At 38.7% G+C, this 17,813-nt stretch overlaps 3 protein-coding genes across 3 annotated transcripts in view; all 3 read right to left on the reverse strand.

The window, feature by feature from the left end:
- The window catches only part of LOC132910017 (FAST kinase domain-containing protein 4), a 135,463-nt gene extending 120,096 nt beyond the window's left edge, over positions 1–15,367 (reverse strand). Inside the window, exon 1 of the mRNA XM_060965373.1 lies at positions 15,355–15,367. The gene's annotated coding sequence lies outside the window, so the exon portion shown is untranslated. The remainder of the gene's footprint in view (positions 1–15,354) is intronic.
- Positions 1–16,032, reverse strand: part of LOC132910018 (mothers against decapentaplegic homolog 7) — a 117,131-nt gene extending 101,099 nt beyond the window's left edge. The window contains exon 1 of the mRNA XM_060965375.1: positions 12,487–16,032. Coding sequence (XP_060821358.1) covers positions 12,487–13,396 — 910 coding nt within the window. The 5' untranslated portion in view covers positions 13,397–16,032. The remainder of the gene's footprint in view (positions 1–12,486) is intronic.
- LOC132910012 (splicing factor 3A subunit 1) overlaps positions 1–17,813 on the reverse strand; it is a 72,171-nt gene that overhangs the window by 16,966 nt on the left and 37,392 nt on the right. The window lies entirely within an intron of this gene.

Raw genomic sequence — 17,813 nt, forward strand, 5'->3', positions numbered from 1 at the left:
TTGATTTACGAAACCACAGTTTTTGATTTCGACGCGTTAAATCACAAATCGTGTCTTAAATTTAGAAAACAAAATTTCAACGATAACAAATTTCGATAAGAACTTAATATTATCCATAGCATGATACATTTTCGTATTTTTATATTTCCTATAAATGCGTAAAAATCCGTAGTCTACTTATCAGAATCTATCAAAGAAATTATATTTCCAGAATCACGAATCCTACGAAGAAGCTCGTGTCGTAAACTCAAAAATAAAATAAAGTATGATATTTTGGTCTCCAAGACGAAACGTATTGAAAGTCGTATTTTGTGGTCGTTTGAAAATACCAGAAAACAAAGAAATATGCAAATTGCGTTCGAACAAAACGATAATAAGAAATGAAAATGCAAGAAAACGAAAGATAGGAAATCGTTCTAAATAAATATCGCGACAATAAAAAGTGATGCAAGTGCGACAATTTGCGTAATGACGCCGTCTAGCCGATGATAATCGATTTATCCAAGTGAATTATTAACAACGCCGCAATATTCGAACGTTGTCGAACGTAAAACCAGATAAAGACAACAACAGTGTGTCTGTGCCGTTGCGCGTTGCGAAAACAAGGCGCCACCGTGAATGCGATTCACCTTCGATAAATGTCGACGAACGCTATAGCCGTGTTTCGACGGCTATAAAATGCTCGATGATAATGTTTACGTATTCAAGAAAATCGTATTCAAGCCCGCCGAACACATTCACGAAATACGGCGAGAATCGCAAAAACTTGCAGACACTGAACACCGATCCTCGTGGCATTAATAAATAATTTAATTTACTTGGCAAACCTGTTTCGCCTCGTCGCGCGTATTTAAAACACGCTTCCATATTATTTTCAAAATCGATGCTTGATATTAAGTAAATCAAACATCGAGCTGTTAGTATTACAGCTATATCGTTGATATATATGTATAACGAGTATGTAAGAAATATAAAATTAAATAGCTATGTGATCGTAATATGAGAAAAAGTTTATTTTACTAACACTTATGTATGTAAAACATTCTTATTAATTTTTCAAAATTGATTCTTGAAATGAAATAAATTCACTGGAACATTGAAGTTGTATTATTACATACATGGAAAATATAAAATTATATAAATAGCTACATGCTCGTACGTTTATAGTATTATGTTCTACTTTCGATTAAGTAGAAGTCGAAAATCTTGTTTGTTCGAAGATTAAAGATAAATTATTATAAATATATGTATTACGTATACATAAGAATTTCAATAAAATTATGAAAGCTTTAATAGGAACGATTTAATAGAAATTGATGACTAGAAAATGTTACCAACACCATTTTAATTGCATCAGTCGATACGTAGATATTTTATAATCGACGCTATCCAATTCTTTAAATTTTTTACTATTTGCCATAATTTTTACGCATTCGGTAATCCACGAAATTACTATTCCCCCTTTTTCACAATATTTAACATTCAAAATGTGTTAGAAATAAAATGTCAATGGACAGCTACTACTGTACTAAATATTTTATGAATAAATAAAAAATAGTCGGAAGTTAAAGCGAAGAAAAAATCAAATCTCCATATTAAAAATACATATTCCTGTCTAAATCTGCTACATTCCTTCCACGCAATTGTGTTTTTCTAATTCTAAGAAATACGTGAATAGAATACGAAAAAATTCCTATTGGCATGCATGATTTCACACTTCAACTTTACGTTAAACTACTTCCTAAAGCACTACAAACCCATTTTGCTTTAAAAATGGCGAAGGCATTGAAATATAAAAATTTAACGATCGCAACATATCAACCTTCTCTCGGCCTCTCGAAACTATATTCTTACCAAAAAATAATAAAAAAAGAAGGAAAAGAAAACGATCTAACAACCTACTTATACGCAGCAACAAATTCATATACATGTATAATGTTGCAGCCCTAAGCAATACCTAACCCCAATCCCAAATTCCACTTTCTCCGTCCAAGAAGAAAAGAAGGATGCCAAGAAACCTGTTACCTCTCCTGAAAACCCAGCCACCATATCTCTACCAAATCTCCCTGTGAAGCTCTTCCTGAAAAAACTACCTGTAGCCTCGGTTCGTTCTTCGCTCCAACGATCTTCCTTCGATTCTTAGAAACATTCTTTCATGACCGTATATATAGCGTTGGAAGAAAATTCGGAGAGAATCGAACGGCAATGCGTGATCGTGTACGCGACAGCAGCCGGCGAGCAAAGCCGAGACAGAAACCGGTGCGGTGCAACGAGTTGCGCTCGCAGTGCTCGGGTTCGGTTCGGTTCGGTCAGCTCGTTGGCTAATGCCGACTGGCCTCGACAATTAGCTGGCGCCAGCAATGACACGCAGCGGCGCCGGGCTGCTCCCCCTCTTCCCGTCTGCACGCCGCTCCCCCTCCCTATGGCATCTTCTCCCGCCAGCAACGCACGGCTGCCCCCTCCGCTTCCCGCGCCGATGCTTCCCCCTCCATTCCGTACGCTCCCCACTTCTCGCCCCGCTACCCCTTCGAAACCGCACATGTTCCACGGCGCCCCGTCCTCAGACCACTTTTCCTCCCCGTTCTTCGCGTATCGTTCGACTCGATCTTTCCTCTCTCCTCCTCTCCCATCCCCCTTTCTCTATCTTTCTCTGCTCTTTCTTCTATTTCTCCTCGAGCCTGCCTTCTTCTCCTTGCTTGCTCTCTTTCCTTCTTTCTTGGCAGGCCGCGACTCGCCCAATATATGCTTTATTTTTAGATTCATTTCCTTCTGACTATAACTTTGATTGTGCGGCTATTGGTAAATGCCGGTCGGTAGTAGTACGCTGTTTTTGAAGTGGATTTGATTTTATATAGAGACGCTATGGACAGAGGTGTATATGTTCGTAAGACATATCGTAGGGATTTCTTCGAGTTTCTTTAATTGTTCTTTTTCTTCCTCACATATAGTTTGTTTTCTACGCACGGTGCTTTGTCATTGATTTATTAACCAGTTCTTTCTTGATGCGTCTGTCCGGTTGTTACACAGACGCGTCCCCTCGCGTTGTTTCTCATTCTGCTTCTACAAATGCGTCGCAAGCTTTCTCTGTATACTATCCGCAGATACTATCTAGATACTACTAGTATACTATAGTATACTATCCGTAGAGACATATACGCTATACATCCTCGTACGAAAGTGTACTTGACATCTTTAATCGTGTTTCACTTTGAAACATAACTTGTCGATATTAATGTGGTCAGATCGTATGAATGTTATTAATCGAATTATACAAATCTTTAAAAATGTTGCATTTTTATACGATATTTGATAACGTAACTTTGGTGTTCTCTCATATATGTTATTTATTGATCAAAATTGAACATACCATAGTGAAAATGGTGCATAAAGATAAAAGAGAATATAATTATTATTTCACCTGGGTAAAGTATCGAATATATGTTTATATGTCTTATGAATTCTTCTAATGCTCTTAGGAACTAGAGAATCGGTTCTCCTCGATCTCTCAATCGTTGAGATTAATCTTCAAATTTAACAATAAAAAACCAGTTCGTTGTTATTTCCCCCATTATCTGCTTTTGTCATAACGTTTTAATGAATCATTTATAAACTTATATACATACGACATTTGCTTCTTGCTCTTAATCAAACAATATCCTATCTCCATTGTGTCGAAAAAGACCCAAGACAAACCCTGGTACTCTGATGTAGTATAATATACAATACAAACAAAATACACGTGCAAGGAATTCAGTAAAATTCGTAAATACTTTAATAACATTTTTCACCGATTTATTGCAAGTGTCCTGATACTTTTGAACGGGGGTGTACGTACGCGAGAAGCGCGCTGGCGCGACCGACCCGCCGCTATTATTAGACGTGGAAACCTCAGCGTGGAATCCGAAGGATTTCGTTATTTTCCTATATGGAGATTTTCGTTTCGGCGAATCTTCGTGGTGGTTCGTCGGCGTACGGTACGCCCCGCGTTCGCCGTCTCGTCCAATCCCGACGGTTATTAATAGGAAAGTGAACCGGCGCGCTCTACGCCACGGTGTTTACCTCGCGCGCCGATTTTCCGCCGCTGCTGATTATCGATAGATCGCGTACGGCGCGGCGAACTGTGACGAATCTCGGCGCGTCGTCGTCGCGAGATAGCGAGCTCCGCCAATTTCTCATTCCCTGTACCCAATATTGCTTAAGCGGTATTTGCATTAGGCAATTTTTCATCGAGTCGATCAACCTTAAGTCGTTCGACGTCAACACCGTGTAAACTATCATTTTTAATCTAGCGGAAACTATTTTGGGTCCTCTTGCACAACGGTTTACGAAGTAGAAATATTAGTAAGTTGACGAGTTCTAAGTTCGCGAGCTGCTTTCTTTTCCTTTTTATTATTTATACGCGTGTCGACTAATAATGGCTTGCTAAGGATATAAAAGAATATGGAATTTTTTAATTGGTGTCTTAAATTCTTCTTTCAAACGGACTTTGTATTTGAATGTTATGTAATTTTAGAAGATTGTATCAAATTGAATAACCAGATGTTATCTGAAGAAATTTATATAATTCGTAAAATTTACTCTTAAAATTTCCTGGTAATTTTAATCAAGTTTTCCAAAGGTGATGCTAATTGAATACAATGAGTCAGATACCATCGTCGAGTGACACAAATATCAATTTTTAATATATCGACCATACTTGCAACTTTTTTATATATATTTCTTAATCTTCCAGAATTATACATAATAATAAAAAAGGTTATTTTTATAGTGGAATATTTCTATTCATTTTCAAATAATTACCTTTTTCAATTTGTCTATCAAATTAATTAGAATTACTGAAACTGCGTGCAAAATCTCTCTACATAACACGTTGATCGTGCTAAATAACAAACACGAGGCTGTAGAGTATAAACCTTAATTAAGCATTAACCTGAATTAAATATCGAACGATTTGAGATCGTTCAATCGAATCAGTTGGCTAAAAGTTGCTTGATATAAACGCAGCTCAACGTGCTAAGAAATATTGGTTTATGAGTTTCCTCGTAAGCATTCCACTGGCAGAAGGCGGTCCCATAAAAACGATTAGAGTAATGCTCTTATGATCATTTGTCCAATATCGTGGACACGATTTATCGACGCAGCGGCTGCGTCCATATCTTTTCTATTGCTTCACGCCTAAATGTCACGACAATCTTTATAAGAGCACCTTTTTTTCCCTCCATCCTCGCTACGTATACGTAATCAGCCTACGTCGATATTATTCAGATAAGTGACAAATACATTTATTTAATAAAGTCGGGTTCTCGAGATCGTATTTAAAGGTATTACGAACTTCGTATCATTTAGAGATTTTATTTTTTCAATGCTGTGTACCTATACGCTTGGTGATATTTCGCGCGTCGAGAACGCGGTATTTAGAGCGCATTAAATATACTAGGCGCCGTATTATAAATAAAATTAGAAGTTATACGATTTTAATATAAATAGATTTTATCTTCAATTAGTTTCACGAGGAAATATATAGACCGATATTCCATGATAAGTATACTAAACGACACCTTAAAAATGCAGCAATAAATTTTTCATGGAAATACGCGTATTTCACGGTGAACGTTCGTCCTATGAATTCTAAACTATCTCAGAAGTATGGTAAATATGACTAATAACAGGAAAATAACAACTTAATACATTTCTACTTCCATTAACTGGCTTTTATTTTTATTTCATACTTTCTATCCTGATTTCTATCGCAAAAACGAACAAGGATAAACCTGGCTTTGCCAACGTTGCTGTGATAGTACATCTCCGATTGAAATTATTTTTGTAATTGTAGAATTCTACGATACCTGAATTCGTATATTTCCATCTCATTCTCATTTTAGGAAACACAAAAGACTCGATACTCTACGAGCATCTTCAACGGATTAAAAATGAAGACAGGTTCTATTCAAAAAAGTACAAAGTATAAAACTATATATCGAATATAAAGCTAAACTATGATCGAATAATGAAAAATGAAATATAGAATATAAAATGTTTGTCTACATCTAATTATTCCTGTCACTTCGTTTCTTTATCGCTTCAGGTTCTAAATCAGAATCAATCGATCATCTAGGTCTAACTAGTTTCCAGAAAAGTTGGGGCAGCGTCGAGTCAAATGATCGTTAGAGTTACGTAAAGCCGCGTTTTGCTGGCGCCTTCTCTATTTACTCTCTCTCTTTCCTCCTAATACTGTCTTTGTGTCGATAGGACGCGACAGCTTTTTGTGGTTGAATTTGTGTCGCCAACGAGCAGACAGACGGTGCCGTAAGACGATCAAATTTACAAACTTTACGGTTACACGAGGAGCCCGTTAATGACAAGTGTCTGTGTAAACTAGACAATTATGTATGTTACTTTTATGCACTTGATGACTTGGAGCCTATTTCGCAAGAGTGCGAGATAATAGATAAGTGTATGAAGGAAGTACGATAAACTTCTAAATACGTTGTAATGCTTCTATTTAATATAGGTAATATTTGCTCGATATTAAAATAATATTTCACTTGGGAAAATTAAAACTTAATATTCGTTATTATGATTCGAAGAATAAAAAAAGGAGCAATTCTGTAAAAATTTACTTATTATAGTATAGTTCTGATAATCCGGCATTCGGATCCAACGTTCAGACGATAAAAATAGATTAAGAAAATTCAGTTACATATTTATTTGCTATTTTATACGTCTCATTATATTTCTATATTTTTATATATTATACCTTTTTATTTCATATAATATATATGTATGTATATATATACACTTTTTATTTTTATATTATATCATGTAGAATATCCATATTTATTTATTTTATATATAATTTTGAAATTCCTTCTTCGAGATCGCATTAGAAAATTAAGATTTTAATAAGTATAATAAACAGTGATGTATAAATGTACAAATGTACAAACGAAGAAGGTATAACGTTGAAATTCCAACGTTGGCAGACAGCGAGTGATCATTTTCCCAAAGGAGGTAGTCATAAATCTTGAAAAGAAAGTAGACGAAACTGAATTGACGGGTTTAGACAACCTTCGATCGGCAAGATAATCGTACCTGCTATTGGTTTACCGTGAAATACCATTCAGGCCTGTAAAAGGTGTCACCCAACTGATGGGACAACGGGTATTGCCTACCTGCTGCACGACTGTTTCGTTTCAAAAAGAAAGTTTGATTGGTACTTTTCAGTGCTAATATGACAACTCAATCGTTCGAGTGCATCTTTTTTCAAGCACATTAAATATAAAATAAACATTTGACGTATCGAATACGATACTTGCGATGCAGCAATTAAACGTTTTAATTTTTAAAAGGAAATTCGTATTTTCTGGTCGTCGAATATTGCTTCAATAACATCTACGTTTATGTCTAATATGATTAGGAGATGCAAATAATTAATACAAGACAATTTAATAATAAAAATAAAAGAAGTAGGGGAAAACATTTCAATAAAGATAAAAGAAATAATGCGGAAGATATAGAAATAAATATAAGGATTAGTATTAGTAGTACTAGATTAGATTAGGAGTAGTACTAACTCACAAAGTACTTTGTACAACAAATTGTAACTTTTAAAGTAATATATAATTTCCTAACATTATAATTCTCTGCAATCAATCTAATGAATTCATTAATGTTTTATATTTTTAGCAACAATAAAACCGTTGATGCTATTATATTTGGTGTTTGATCACCTATTTCGATATAACAACTTGCTGTTATAATTCTCAGCTATATAATTACCAGTCCCTAAGGAATAGGTAGCATCAACGTTCTAGATCTATTACGCTATTACTAGTGGTTGTTACAATTTAATTGAATTATACTTATGATCAATTATCGTACCTCAAAGGACTCCTGATATCTTCAACATTCTAAGTAACTTAAATACCCGTTACAATATTAATCTTTTTGCTCTGGCACCACTATACTATATATAACGTCCAAGCTGTAAATCTACACTTTACTACGAAGCATAACATGCTAATCATTCATGTTTTATTCAAGCTATTTTAAATTAACATACAGGGTGTTCCATTTAGAGTTCCCTCGAAAATACGAGACGTTAATTATATTAAATATCGAGATATTAATGATGTACAAAAATGTCTTAAGCAAATATTCATTAATTTCAGATTCTGTACAATTTGATGGCGATAATATAACAAAAGAAATTCGCACGTTAACTGCACATGCGATTCTGTCCAACAGTATACGAAAGAAGATTTCATCTGTTAATTTAAAAAGTAAGGATTCAAGTTGTACTGTTTCTAATACGTAACTGGAACAAGTTCCCTTTTCATACTGTTCGAAGAACCCATACAACTCTCTTCGATAATCTTAGACGAACGACGATTACTTAAGGCAAGGAGAACACCTGTGTTCGTATATGTGTGTACTATATATATGATATTAGGTCAACTCTAGTCACCTATGGCAGCGAAAGGGTTAAGACCACGTCCATCTCACGTTCTGCATTCGATTCGTTGAAAATTATCCAACAACACGTACCCAACTGGCTCGAAACGACATAAATACTTGGAACGATTTTTCACATTGGATCTGCGCTGTCTTGACGACAGAAGCACAAAGCGGTGGTTCATTGGCGATTCCCATGGCGATGCAAAACGTCCGCTTTCATCAAAATTTATTGCTGCTCGCGACTGCTACCGGCGCGCGGGGACAATCAACAACATTTACACGTATCGATACCATTCATTATTCCGCTCTTGTTCCTTTTGTTGTTCTCGTACAGGATTCACTGGCAAAAAAAAGCCACAGCAGCATTCAAACGCGATTCAACAGTATGATTTTTTATTCAGTTCACGGACGCTTGTACTCCCATTTACCTAGGAACTCGACCAGCTGGACATCGACTAATCCTCCTCGCTACTGGTAATAAATTACAGTTTCACGTTGACCTGTGGCTAACAGGGCTCGTTAGCGCGCCACGCACAGCTGACGATTAGCATTTGGTTCGCGGCATGCTGTCGTTACAGCGTTGGCCTTTCACGTGGTTAAATTATTCGCACGTCTCCGAAACGACGCCGGAGGTTTCACACGTCCCACGGACAACACAGAGGATTTAAAGGTGGCCTTCCCTATGAGGTTTGTAAGTACAACTGACACGATTGCGACAACCGAAGCATCAAGCATTTATCGATACATATACATGCTGCTCACGCTATTGGTTCACATGTTTTTTTCTTTATTTCTTTTTTTTTTTTTTTTTTTTAATGTTTTGCGAGCAAAATTGTATGTTTTCGCAAAGAAAAACTCTTGCTCGATGGCGATCGACCCACCATTTTTCGCTTGCGGGTAGAATCCCGGGAAACATGGGAAAAGCTAATTTTCCCAATTTTTATCTGATGGAGCAATAACCATAAGGAATCTCTTATCTCAAAGATGTTTTCTGCCAATTGACGGCCTTAACGGTAAATCAAAAAGCCTCGTTTTATGACAATTCCTTAGGATTATTGCGGTCCGTTTAATTCCATGTGCACAGCTGGTGGTCACCTCAAACGTAAAGAGTCACTGGACGTAACACACCTACATTGTTTATTTTCATTTTACTTATTTATCGGTTATTATATCGTTATATTACGTTATAGTACCGTCAAGTAGACTATTTACGGGAATTGTTATGTCCTATCTTTTAGATCACCATGAGAAATTTTTATATCCTCCAATACTTCTTTCCTCGTATCAATAAATAAAATTTCAGTTACAAAGAGTTAAGCTTTATATTTATCATAATGCTAAAGCATATTCCTATATGGGAAATAATTTGTGCTTTTGTGCTCTTTTTATTTCCTCGAATCAAAGAAGTATTTCTTGCGTCGATCTTATTTCAATATTACAGCGAAGAATGTTTTCCTCCGTTTGATGAAAGTTTTACTTTCGTCGATTATTATGGCTCGTACATACCCCATACAATATCAAACATTTCATATCAATCAAACTGTCTGTCACGATCCTGTATAGGTATTGCATGGAATGTGCTATGCTACTCTGTTCGACAAACAATTTTATTCAACATTATCGGTGAAAATTTACGATATAATTGTGGATTGGCTGCCGGAGACAATAACGCGCTATTGTTTGCCGTGGCTCTGCTAATTTATTGGAATTCTATATTTACGACGTCTTCACGGGATAATACGTAGACGCGGATGACTTCATAAATCTGTTATTCCTGAAATTTATGTTGGTGACAGCTGATTTTCTCGAGACATCTTAACGACGTTTAAAGTCAGACTTGCGTTACGTTATGGGTAACGATGTTTAAACGTGCGTCCGTGTATTTGTCAATGGTGACAAATAGCGTTGTTCTATGCTTTCAATAGAGTGTAAATGTCCGATGTCGATTCGTTGAAATTAGTTCGATTTTAATATTGAAAAGAAAAGACACGTCGTTCAAATAAATTGGATAATTTGCATAACGATTGAAGGATAAAACACAACAATTTTCTGAATTCCAGGCTTCTATTAAGATTTGATACGGTATCAAAACTGTGTTCAATTTTAACAATTTATCTAAATATCTTTTATACATCGAATATCAAATTAATAACATTGATCCGTTACTTTTAATATAAAATTGCAGATGTGTTTGAGAAAACGTTAAATAATCCAATATTCGTAAAAGCAAAATTAAAATCAAGTTTTTTTGTTTTTTTTTTTTTTTTTTTTATTTTATTTTGGTTATTTTACAATTTGTCCTTGCGGACATTTGGTAAAGTGTTATATCTTGTTGGTGAAGAAAAAAAAATATAAATAAAAAAAATAATATAGCATGTGGGCGGCTACCCCCAGCGGGGTGCCATTAAAATCAGTATCGGACTAATGATATTAATTCGTCGTTTCTAATTCTTAATGACAGTCGCACGTACAAATTTACAAAAATTTGCCGGATAATTCGTAAATGAGTTTACTCTAATTGCCATTTAATTCGAACGTATCTCAATTACGTTTCTGCATTGCCAAATTACGATTTCTCTAATAAACGCGAATTCCATCGTGCACTCAACCGTTGAATATATCGCGCGATCAATGTCACCAATTGATAGCCAAGTGAAATAGCTAAATGAGAAAGTGGAGCTCGACGTTTCATTTTACGCTAATTTAATGTCTCTAATAAAATACGAAAACTATGCGATGCTATGAAGTATGGAACATTTAGTTACACGTACGTACATCATACGAATCAATTTCATTTTCTCCTCTTGCGCCAAGTTCGGTATTTATATCATTAACTGATACATTGTTCAGACAACGATACAGTACAATTGGAAGTGTACGAAACGTTGAATTCGATTTTAAACGAAATTAATTATTGTAAGAGTAATGACGCGAGTACGACGATAGTTTGCAATCTGCGTGCATGAACCAAAACAAACGAAATCTATTAGTCAGTGCATTATTACATCTCTATAATTAAATTATCGGCTTCCAAAGCATAACAATTACCCCAAACTTATCGGAATTATAAGGTCATCTCTATTTTTATTTGCCAGCGCTTGCAAAAATTTATTACCATAAGCAAATGAGCATAGTATGTTGCATACATAACATCGCTAATTTTGTGTTATAATTACATCGATTATATCTTCATTTCGATATAATTGTTTGACGATTAATATTAAGATTTTTGTAATATAAAAATAGAATTTTAAAAAATTTTCTGAACGGTCAAATTTTGGGGTAAATGTATCTACATAGCTTATTACGTATCTCCATCCCAAAATCGAATTATAATCTTATTTTAAATATGTATAGATAAGTAGAAAATATAAAAAAGTCCTAAATTTTAAAAAGTATCAGAAACTTATTGGATACAGGAAGATTTGATTACAAGTACATATACTAATAAAATATAGATAATCTCATAATCTTTTAACCTTTATGTATATGTACAAGCAACAAGTAAAGCTACTTTTTTATCCCGGAGAAACGATTTATCTGTTTTACGTATTCCAATTTATCCTCCGATAATCTTGGATAGAACCGTAATTAAATATTTTTAGATCTTATTCATTTGGTCGTATTAATCGTATTCAAAGAATTATTTTCTTCTGGTACAATTGTAATATTTTACATAAAACAAAAATAATATTCCAAATCTTCCCATAAATATATCAGAATGTGTTGCTACAATATTTAATCATGTTCTGCTATGTAAAGAAGAACAAAAGACAAAAAGTAAAGCTCAATAAGAATATTCGTTTCCTCGCTACGTATATGTAAATGCAGTGTATTATAAAATCGCTAATGATCTATACAAAGCGAACGTCATTCAACAAATTCACTGCATTTAAATATATACCTATATGTTCGTACATCTAGAAACGAATTATCATCGTCGTTTAAGATGGTTGATCCGTTGCAATCAGAGAGATAAAAAGAAGAGCGACGCGAGGATAAAAAGAGGGAAAAGAAGAGATCGCTTACCGGGTTTGCAGAGCCGGCTCCAGTGGTAAGGGTTGCAGCATATGTATACAGGGTCTTTAGCGGAATGACAGACAGGAAGTCTCTTGAGCTCCGACGAGTGGGCGAGATCCGGCCACCGCCAGATCTGGCAGCAGAGCAGGTGAGGATCGATCGACGCGTTGTCGAGCGAGCCGCGTGCAGGTACTCTGCATCGATCCGGCCTTATCGGTGACGCGCACGAATCCTCCGATCCAGAGTTTTGATCGTCGTCGTTCTCCAACGACGAGGAACGATGATGTCTAGTACGATGATGTCGATGATGATAATGATGATGGTGCGTAGGATGATGATAATAGTGGTGATGATGGTGGTAACGATGATGACGATAACATTGTTGCTGTTGTTGCTGTTGCTCGGAATCGTTTCCGTCCTCGGTGTGCTGACGGGGCACGAGGACGCACGAGCCGAGGTCGGCGCCACAGCTTTCCACGGCGGTGAGTAACATCTCTAGTTGGTTTTCCTTGAGCGATTTGAGGAGCTCCTTGCACCTCAACAAACGAACGGGATTCTCGTCATCGTCTTGGCTCAAATCACCACCGCAGCAACCTGGATGTAGTTTACTCGACGAGATACTACGGCTACCTCCTCCTACGCCACCTCCCCCTCCACCGCCAGCGCCACCACCCCCTCCTCCTCCCCCGCCGCCGTCGACTGCACCTCCTGACGACGCTCCACGCGCTCCTCTGGTTGTTTGGCCCGTCGTTGCCGTCACGTTGCTCGTCGTGTCGTTGTCGGTGCCGCTCGTGTTGTTTGCGCGATGAATACGTGACGAATCCTCTTGAGCTTCACACTCGGTTTCATGCTCTCCACGGACCTTGGCCTTTAGGAGACGTCTAGTGAGCGCCGTCCGTTTGCTCCAGAACATGAACATGAAACAGGATTTGCGGTACGCGCATTTGGGGGCCAGTACTTTTCAACGTAGCCGCGCGGAAAATGAGAAATATTTGGAATCGGTGCCCGACGCGACACCGTCACACCACCGCGCACTGGACACGCCACTTTCCTCTTCCCCTCCTCCTCCACCACCACTACCGTCACCTCCTCCTCCTCCTCCACCTCCTCCGACGCCCCCTCCTCTCGCTCCTCTTCCTCCACTGTTTCCTCTACCCGCGCCGCCTCGTTTCTTTCCCTTTCGCGTTTGCCGAGCTTCCCCGCGTTGCCGCTCCTCTTTCGCCAACGTGACGACTACGACGAAAAAACGGAACACGAGAAGTATATACACCGGCGGTTATACACTCTGTCGAGAAAAAAACAAACACCGCCGCCTTCTTCTGTCGACGCACATACGATTACAGATGAACGAGGACGGTCCCCAGCGAGAAACTTCCGACGGGGCCAGCACACGCGCGTATATTTATTTACGCTCTCTGCGGATTTGATGCACTTTGGATCACGGTCCCGAAATAGTGTGACAGTCCCCCGTGACACGAACAGTAACGTTCTCTTCACGGTAAATCTGCTTTCGAACGGCCTAACGTGCGTCACTTTTCTCTACTATTCTCGTGAATGCTCTGTATTGTTTCTTCTTTCCTTGGTTTTCTCGGAAAGAAAAAATTAATATTATCAATCGAGAATAGCGCGTGGCAAGCAACAAGGTAGGTCGAAGTAGAATAACGAAGGATAGTAGCTTCAGCCTCTTCCTCTTCGTGTCGATAACTTTTTCGAATCAGTAAACGAGGTTAGGTCGAATACCGTTTACCGACCTTGAACTCTCATTTACCTATGTGCCACGGTATGTATACACAAACTGGCCGGCTGATTGGTGACGCGAACAGCGTGCGCGCGCGCGGTCCGTTTACATGTACGCGAGCACACGCCAATTCGTTGCGACGATCTCGATCAGCTGAAGCGCCACTTCATTCTCGCGATACTCTCCTTCGAACGATTCTGTTATACACGTCCCGTTGTTATTGTTTCGTTACTCAAATGTTACCACGTTATTTACCTTGTTCGCTAGTAAATGACACTTTAGCGTGAGCATTAGAAAAAACCTGCGTGTCGTGTTTTGGTGCTCAAATCGTATTATCGCCCTCGATAGACAAAAAATACTCGATAATTTGTTCAAAGAACGTGGCGTACGATATAGAAGCGAAAAAAGGCACGAGGGTTTCCTGTGCTGTCTCGACAGTTCGCGGACGTTGTCAGCTTTCGTTGTCCTAAGAGACGTACACGGTGCAACGGTCGCCAGCGGGGTTACAGACGCGCACTATTAGTATCATGATACACTTCTTATCCGTTGGCTGTAGCAGAGCACGAATCGGTCGCGCGCGCACACACGACACCGGTTCTTGACTTTCCACGATGTTGTATATCGACAGCGATGTGGTGTCTTAACCTCGCGACCCGGCACACAACCACAAACACACACACGCGCACGTATATAATACGTACATCGGCGCGATTCGCCTTACGAAAAATTGTTTTCTATCGCTGCGAATCTCTCTCTCTCTCTCTCTCTTTCTTTCTTTCTATCTCTCTCTCTCTCTCTCTCTGACTTTTTTCTCTGGTCGTTTACGTTTCTCTTACGAGACGAGTCTGGTAACGTTAGACCAAGACGGTTGATCAATGTCCCTCGAATCTCGGGCGGCTAAGCCCTGTAGAATACGATAGTGTCGTTTTCTTTCTTGATATTCCTTTGCCCGTGCCGTCGCCAATGCCGGCGCACCGGCACCACATAACAACAACGACGACGACGACGACACTTTAACCTCAAATCCGAGATTGTCGCGTCGATCACTCCCCGTCATCCGTATACGCGTATCACCGAGTGACATTTTCCGCTTGCATCGTCCGTCTTTCTCTCCCGTCTACTTCTTCACTGTTACTCACACTGTTCACCGTAACACTTGTCGCTCGTCACCCATCGCCGTCGCCGGCCTGCGGGCTTATTCGCGCGAGGCGACCGCGAGGACGCGCACTGTCACATTCTTGAAATCGCTGCCCGGAGAGCCAGCGAGAACGAGTGAGACACCAACGGGGAGGGATAACGCGTGAGCAAGACAGACAGACAGAGGAGAGAGCAAAATACACATGAAGAAAAAGAGAGTAGGGAGGACTAGCGCACGTAGATCGGATATATAACTCGCGGAGGGCGAGAGAGGTCGAACGAGAGTAGCGCTTCGGTTGCACGTTTGAAACTTTCGGTACAGTAAAAAAAAAGTTAATTGATGCAGCAAAGGGAAAAAATCAAATTCAGAGTCTCACCGCGACGTTACACTTCGACTTCAAACTGTTTCAAATTCTTCTACTGGCGGACGTTTTTGTCTTCGCGCACAGATACTGACGTCGTCACGGGGCAAACTGTTGCGAAGAACAACCACGATTGCGGCCGTAACACGACTCGACTCGGCTCCGCTCGACGACGCGACTGAGTGGTACGCACGAGGTCTCCGTCATGAGCGCACACACCGACTTCCACCGCCTCTTCCTCCACCTCCTCGTCGCTGCCGTCGCTCGTCTCGTCCCGTCCGTCTCGTCTCGGCGCGCCGATACACCGACTGCAGCATACTAAACACACAAGGGAGATTGTTAAACATGGCCGTCGCCGCCGCACCATTATCTTTCGCGTTCGCCGTCAGAGGCGCCACTCACACGCGCTCATATACTACAGACGCACTATGATCGCTCTTTTCAAAATTTTACTACCTCCATTTTCTCTCTTTTTACATTTCTACTGTGGACATGTTAGTCGTAGAGCAGGAATAGAATATCCAAATTGTATAAGATCCATTTGAAAAGGTATTCGTGAAATGAAATAAAATATTCTTCCAAGATACTTCCTCCCAACTAATCTAGAACTTATAGAAGCATCCACATTAAAAATAAAAGGCTTGAGCAAATATCTAATATGCATATTCATTAAAAACAATTTCGGTAAAGAAACGAATTAATGTACGAAATAAACAATTCTGGAAGCATCATTGTATCGAAAAAATTTTATACGACTACCATCTCCTATTATAAATTAACCAACAACTTCACGTTTTCATGGAATAACAAATTACGATAATGATCATTACATCATGGATTATTAGATAAATTCAAATTTATGCAAATTCAAATTTTTATATGTGTAAATTAGGTAAAGATTGTATTCAAATGAATTTCGTCTTCTAAATAATATACAGAACTACGGACATTTTGCAAATATTTTACAACGTAAAATATGCATATATATATAAAATATTTAAAGCATAAAATCAAAAAAATAGAACCTTGGTAGAAAATCGTTTTATAAATGCATAAAAATCCGCAGTTTAATTACAACAAATACTTTACTGTAGATATCTTGTATATCTACACATAATAAGTACACATTATACATTTAAATTTCCCATAAATGCATACGTAATGTGGCCATTATTTTACTCGTTCATTCAGAAAGGAACGAATTTTTGGGAAATTTGCAAATGAGGATCGATGGACCGTAAATCTTGTGTGGCCCGCGATCCGTGCAACTGGAACACGTTGTGGAGCAGGATAAGATGTGGGACGGGAAGGTGGCGATGACAGAGGGTGAGGGAAAGAAGCGAATAAGAACGGGGGGAAGTTAGCCCAGGCAAGGAGGGGGGCAAAAGCAAAGCGCAAGGTGGACTCGTCTGAAGACGGGGGGCGTCAGCCGGTCGGTCGCGGTTACTCGGGCGGCCGAGCAGACTGACGCCAGCGCCTCTGCGTAGCGCCAGCGCCAGTCACCGACAAGTACTCCACCCCGAGGGTCAACATTCCACGACGAATTTCAGTCATGATATGTATTTCTCGTAAAGCAGACGACGCCCGTTTCAACGTGTCAACGTCGTCGAATGACGGAAGAATGTTAAAGAAGACCGGTCCGTTGGTCGGACAGGAAAGAATTTGCCCCGTCGCTTTCTAGATGACGCTTTCCGTTCTGAATAATACCGATACGCTTCTTTGGTACATACTCACGCGATTTTAGATTCAGTACGCAGGAACGAGCGCTTGCGGGTTCATTGGCGGGCCTGTAACAGAATTTTGAATTTCATTATTCTTTTATGGCGCCGTTTGTATTCTGCGATCGAAACGAAAGTGGGTTAAGAAAACTGTTAAATTGCGATAAAAGGAATTAAGAATATCATGCATTAAGAATTGAAATATTATTCGAAAAATTTGACGAAATTAGCGATATCGATTTATATTGTCGATTAACGTAATCAATAAAAATTAATCATTGGCTAATGGTGTTGATTTATAATTTCCAATTCTGTAATATATATAGAACGTGTTTCTTAAAACACTTGGCATATTATAAAATTACATTCATCACAAAATAA

This window comes from Bombus pascuorum, chromosome 8 (assembly GCF_905332965.1).
Source record: "Bombus pascuorum chromosome 8, iyBomPasc1.1, whole genome shotgun sequence".
In the NCBI taxonomy this organism is placed as follows: Eukaryota; Metazoa; Arthropoda; class Insecta; order Hymenoptera; family Apidae; genus Bombus; species Bombus pascuorum.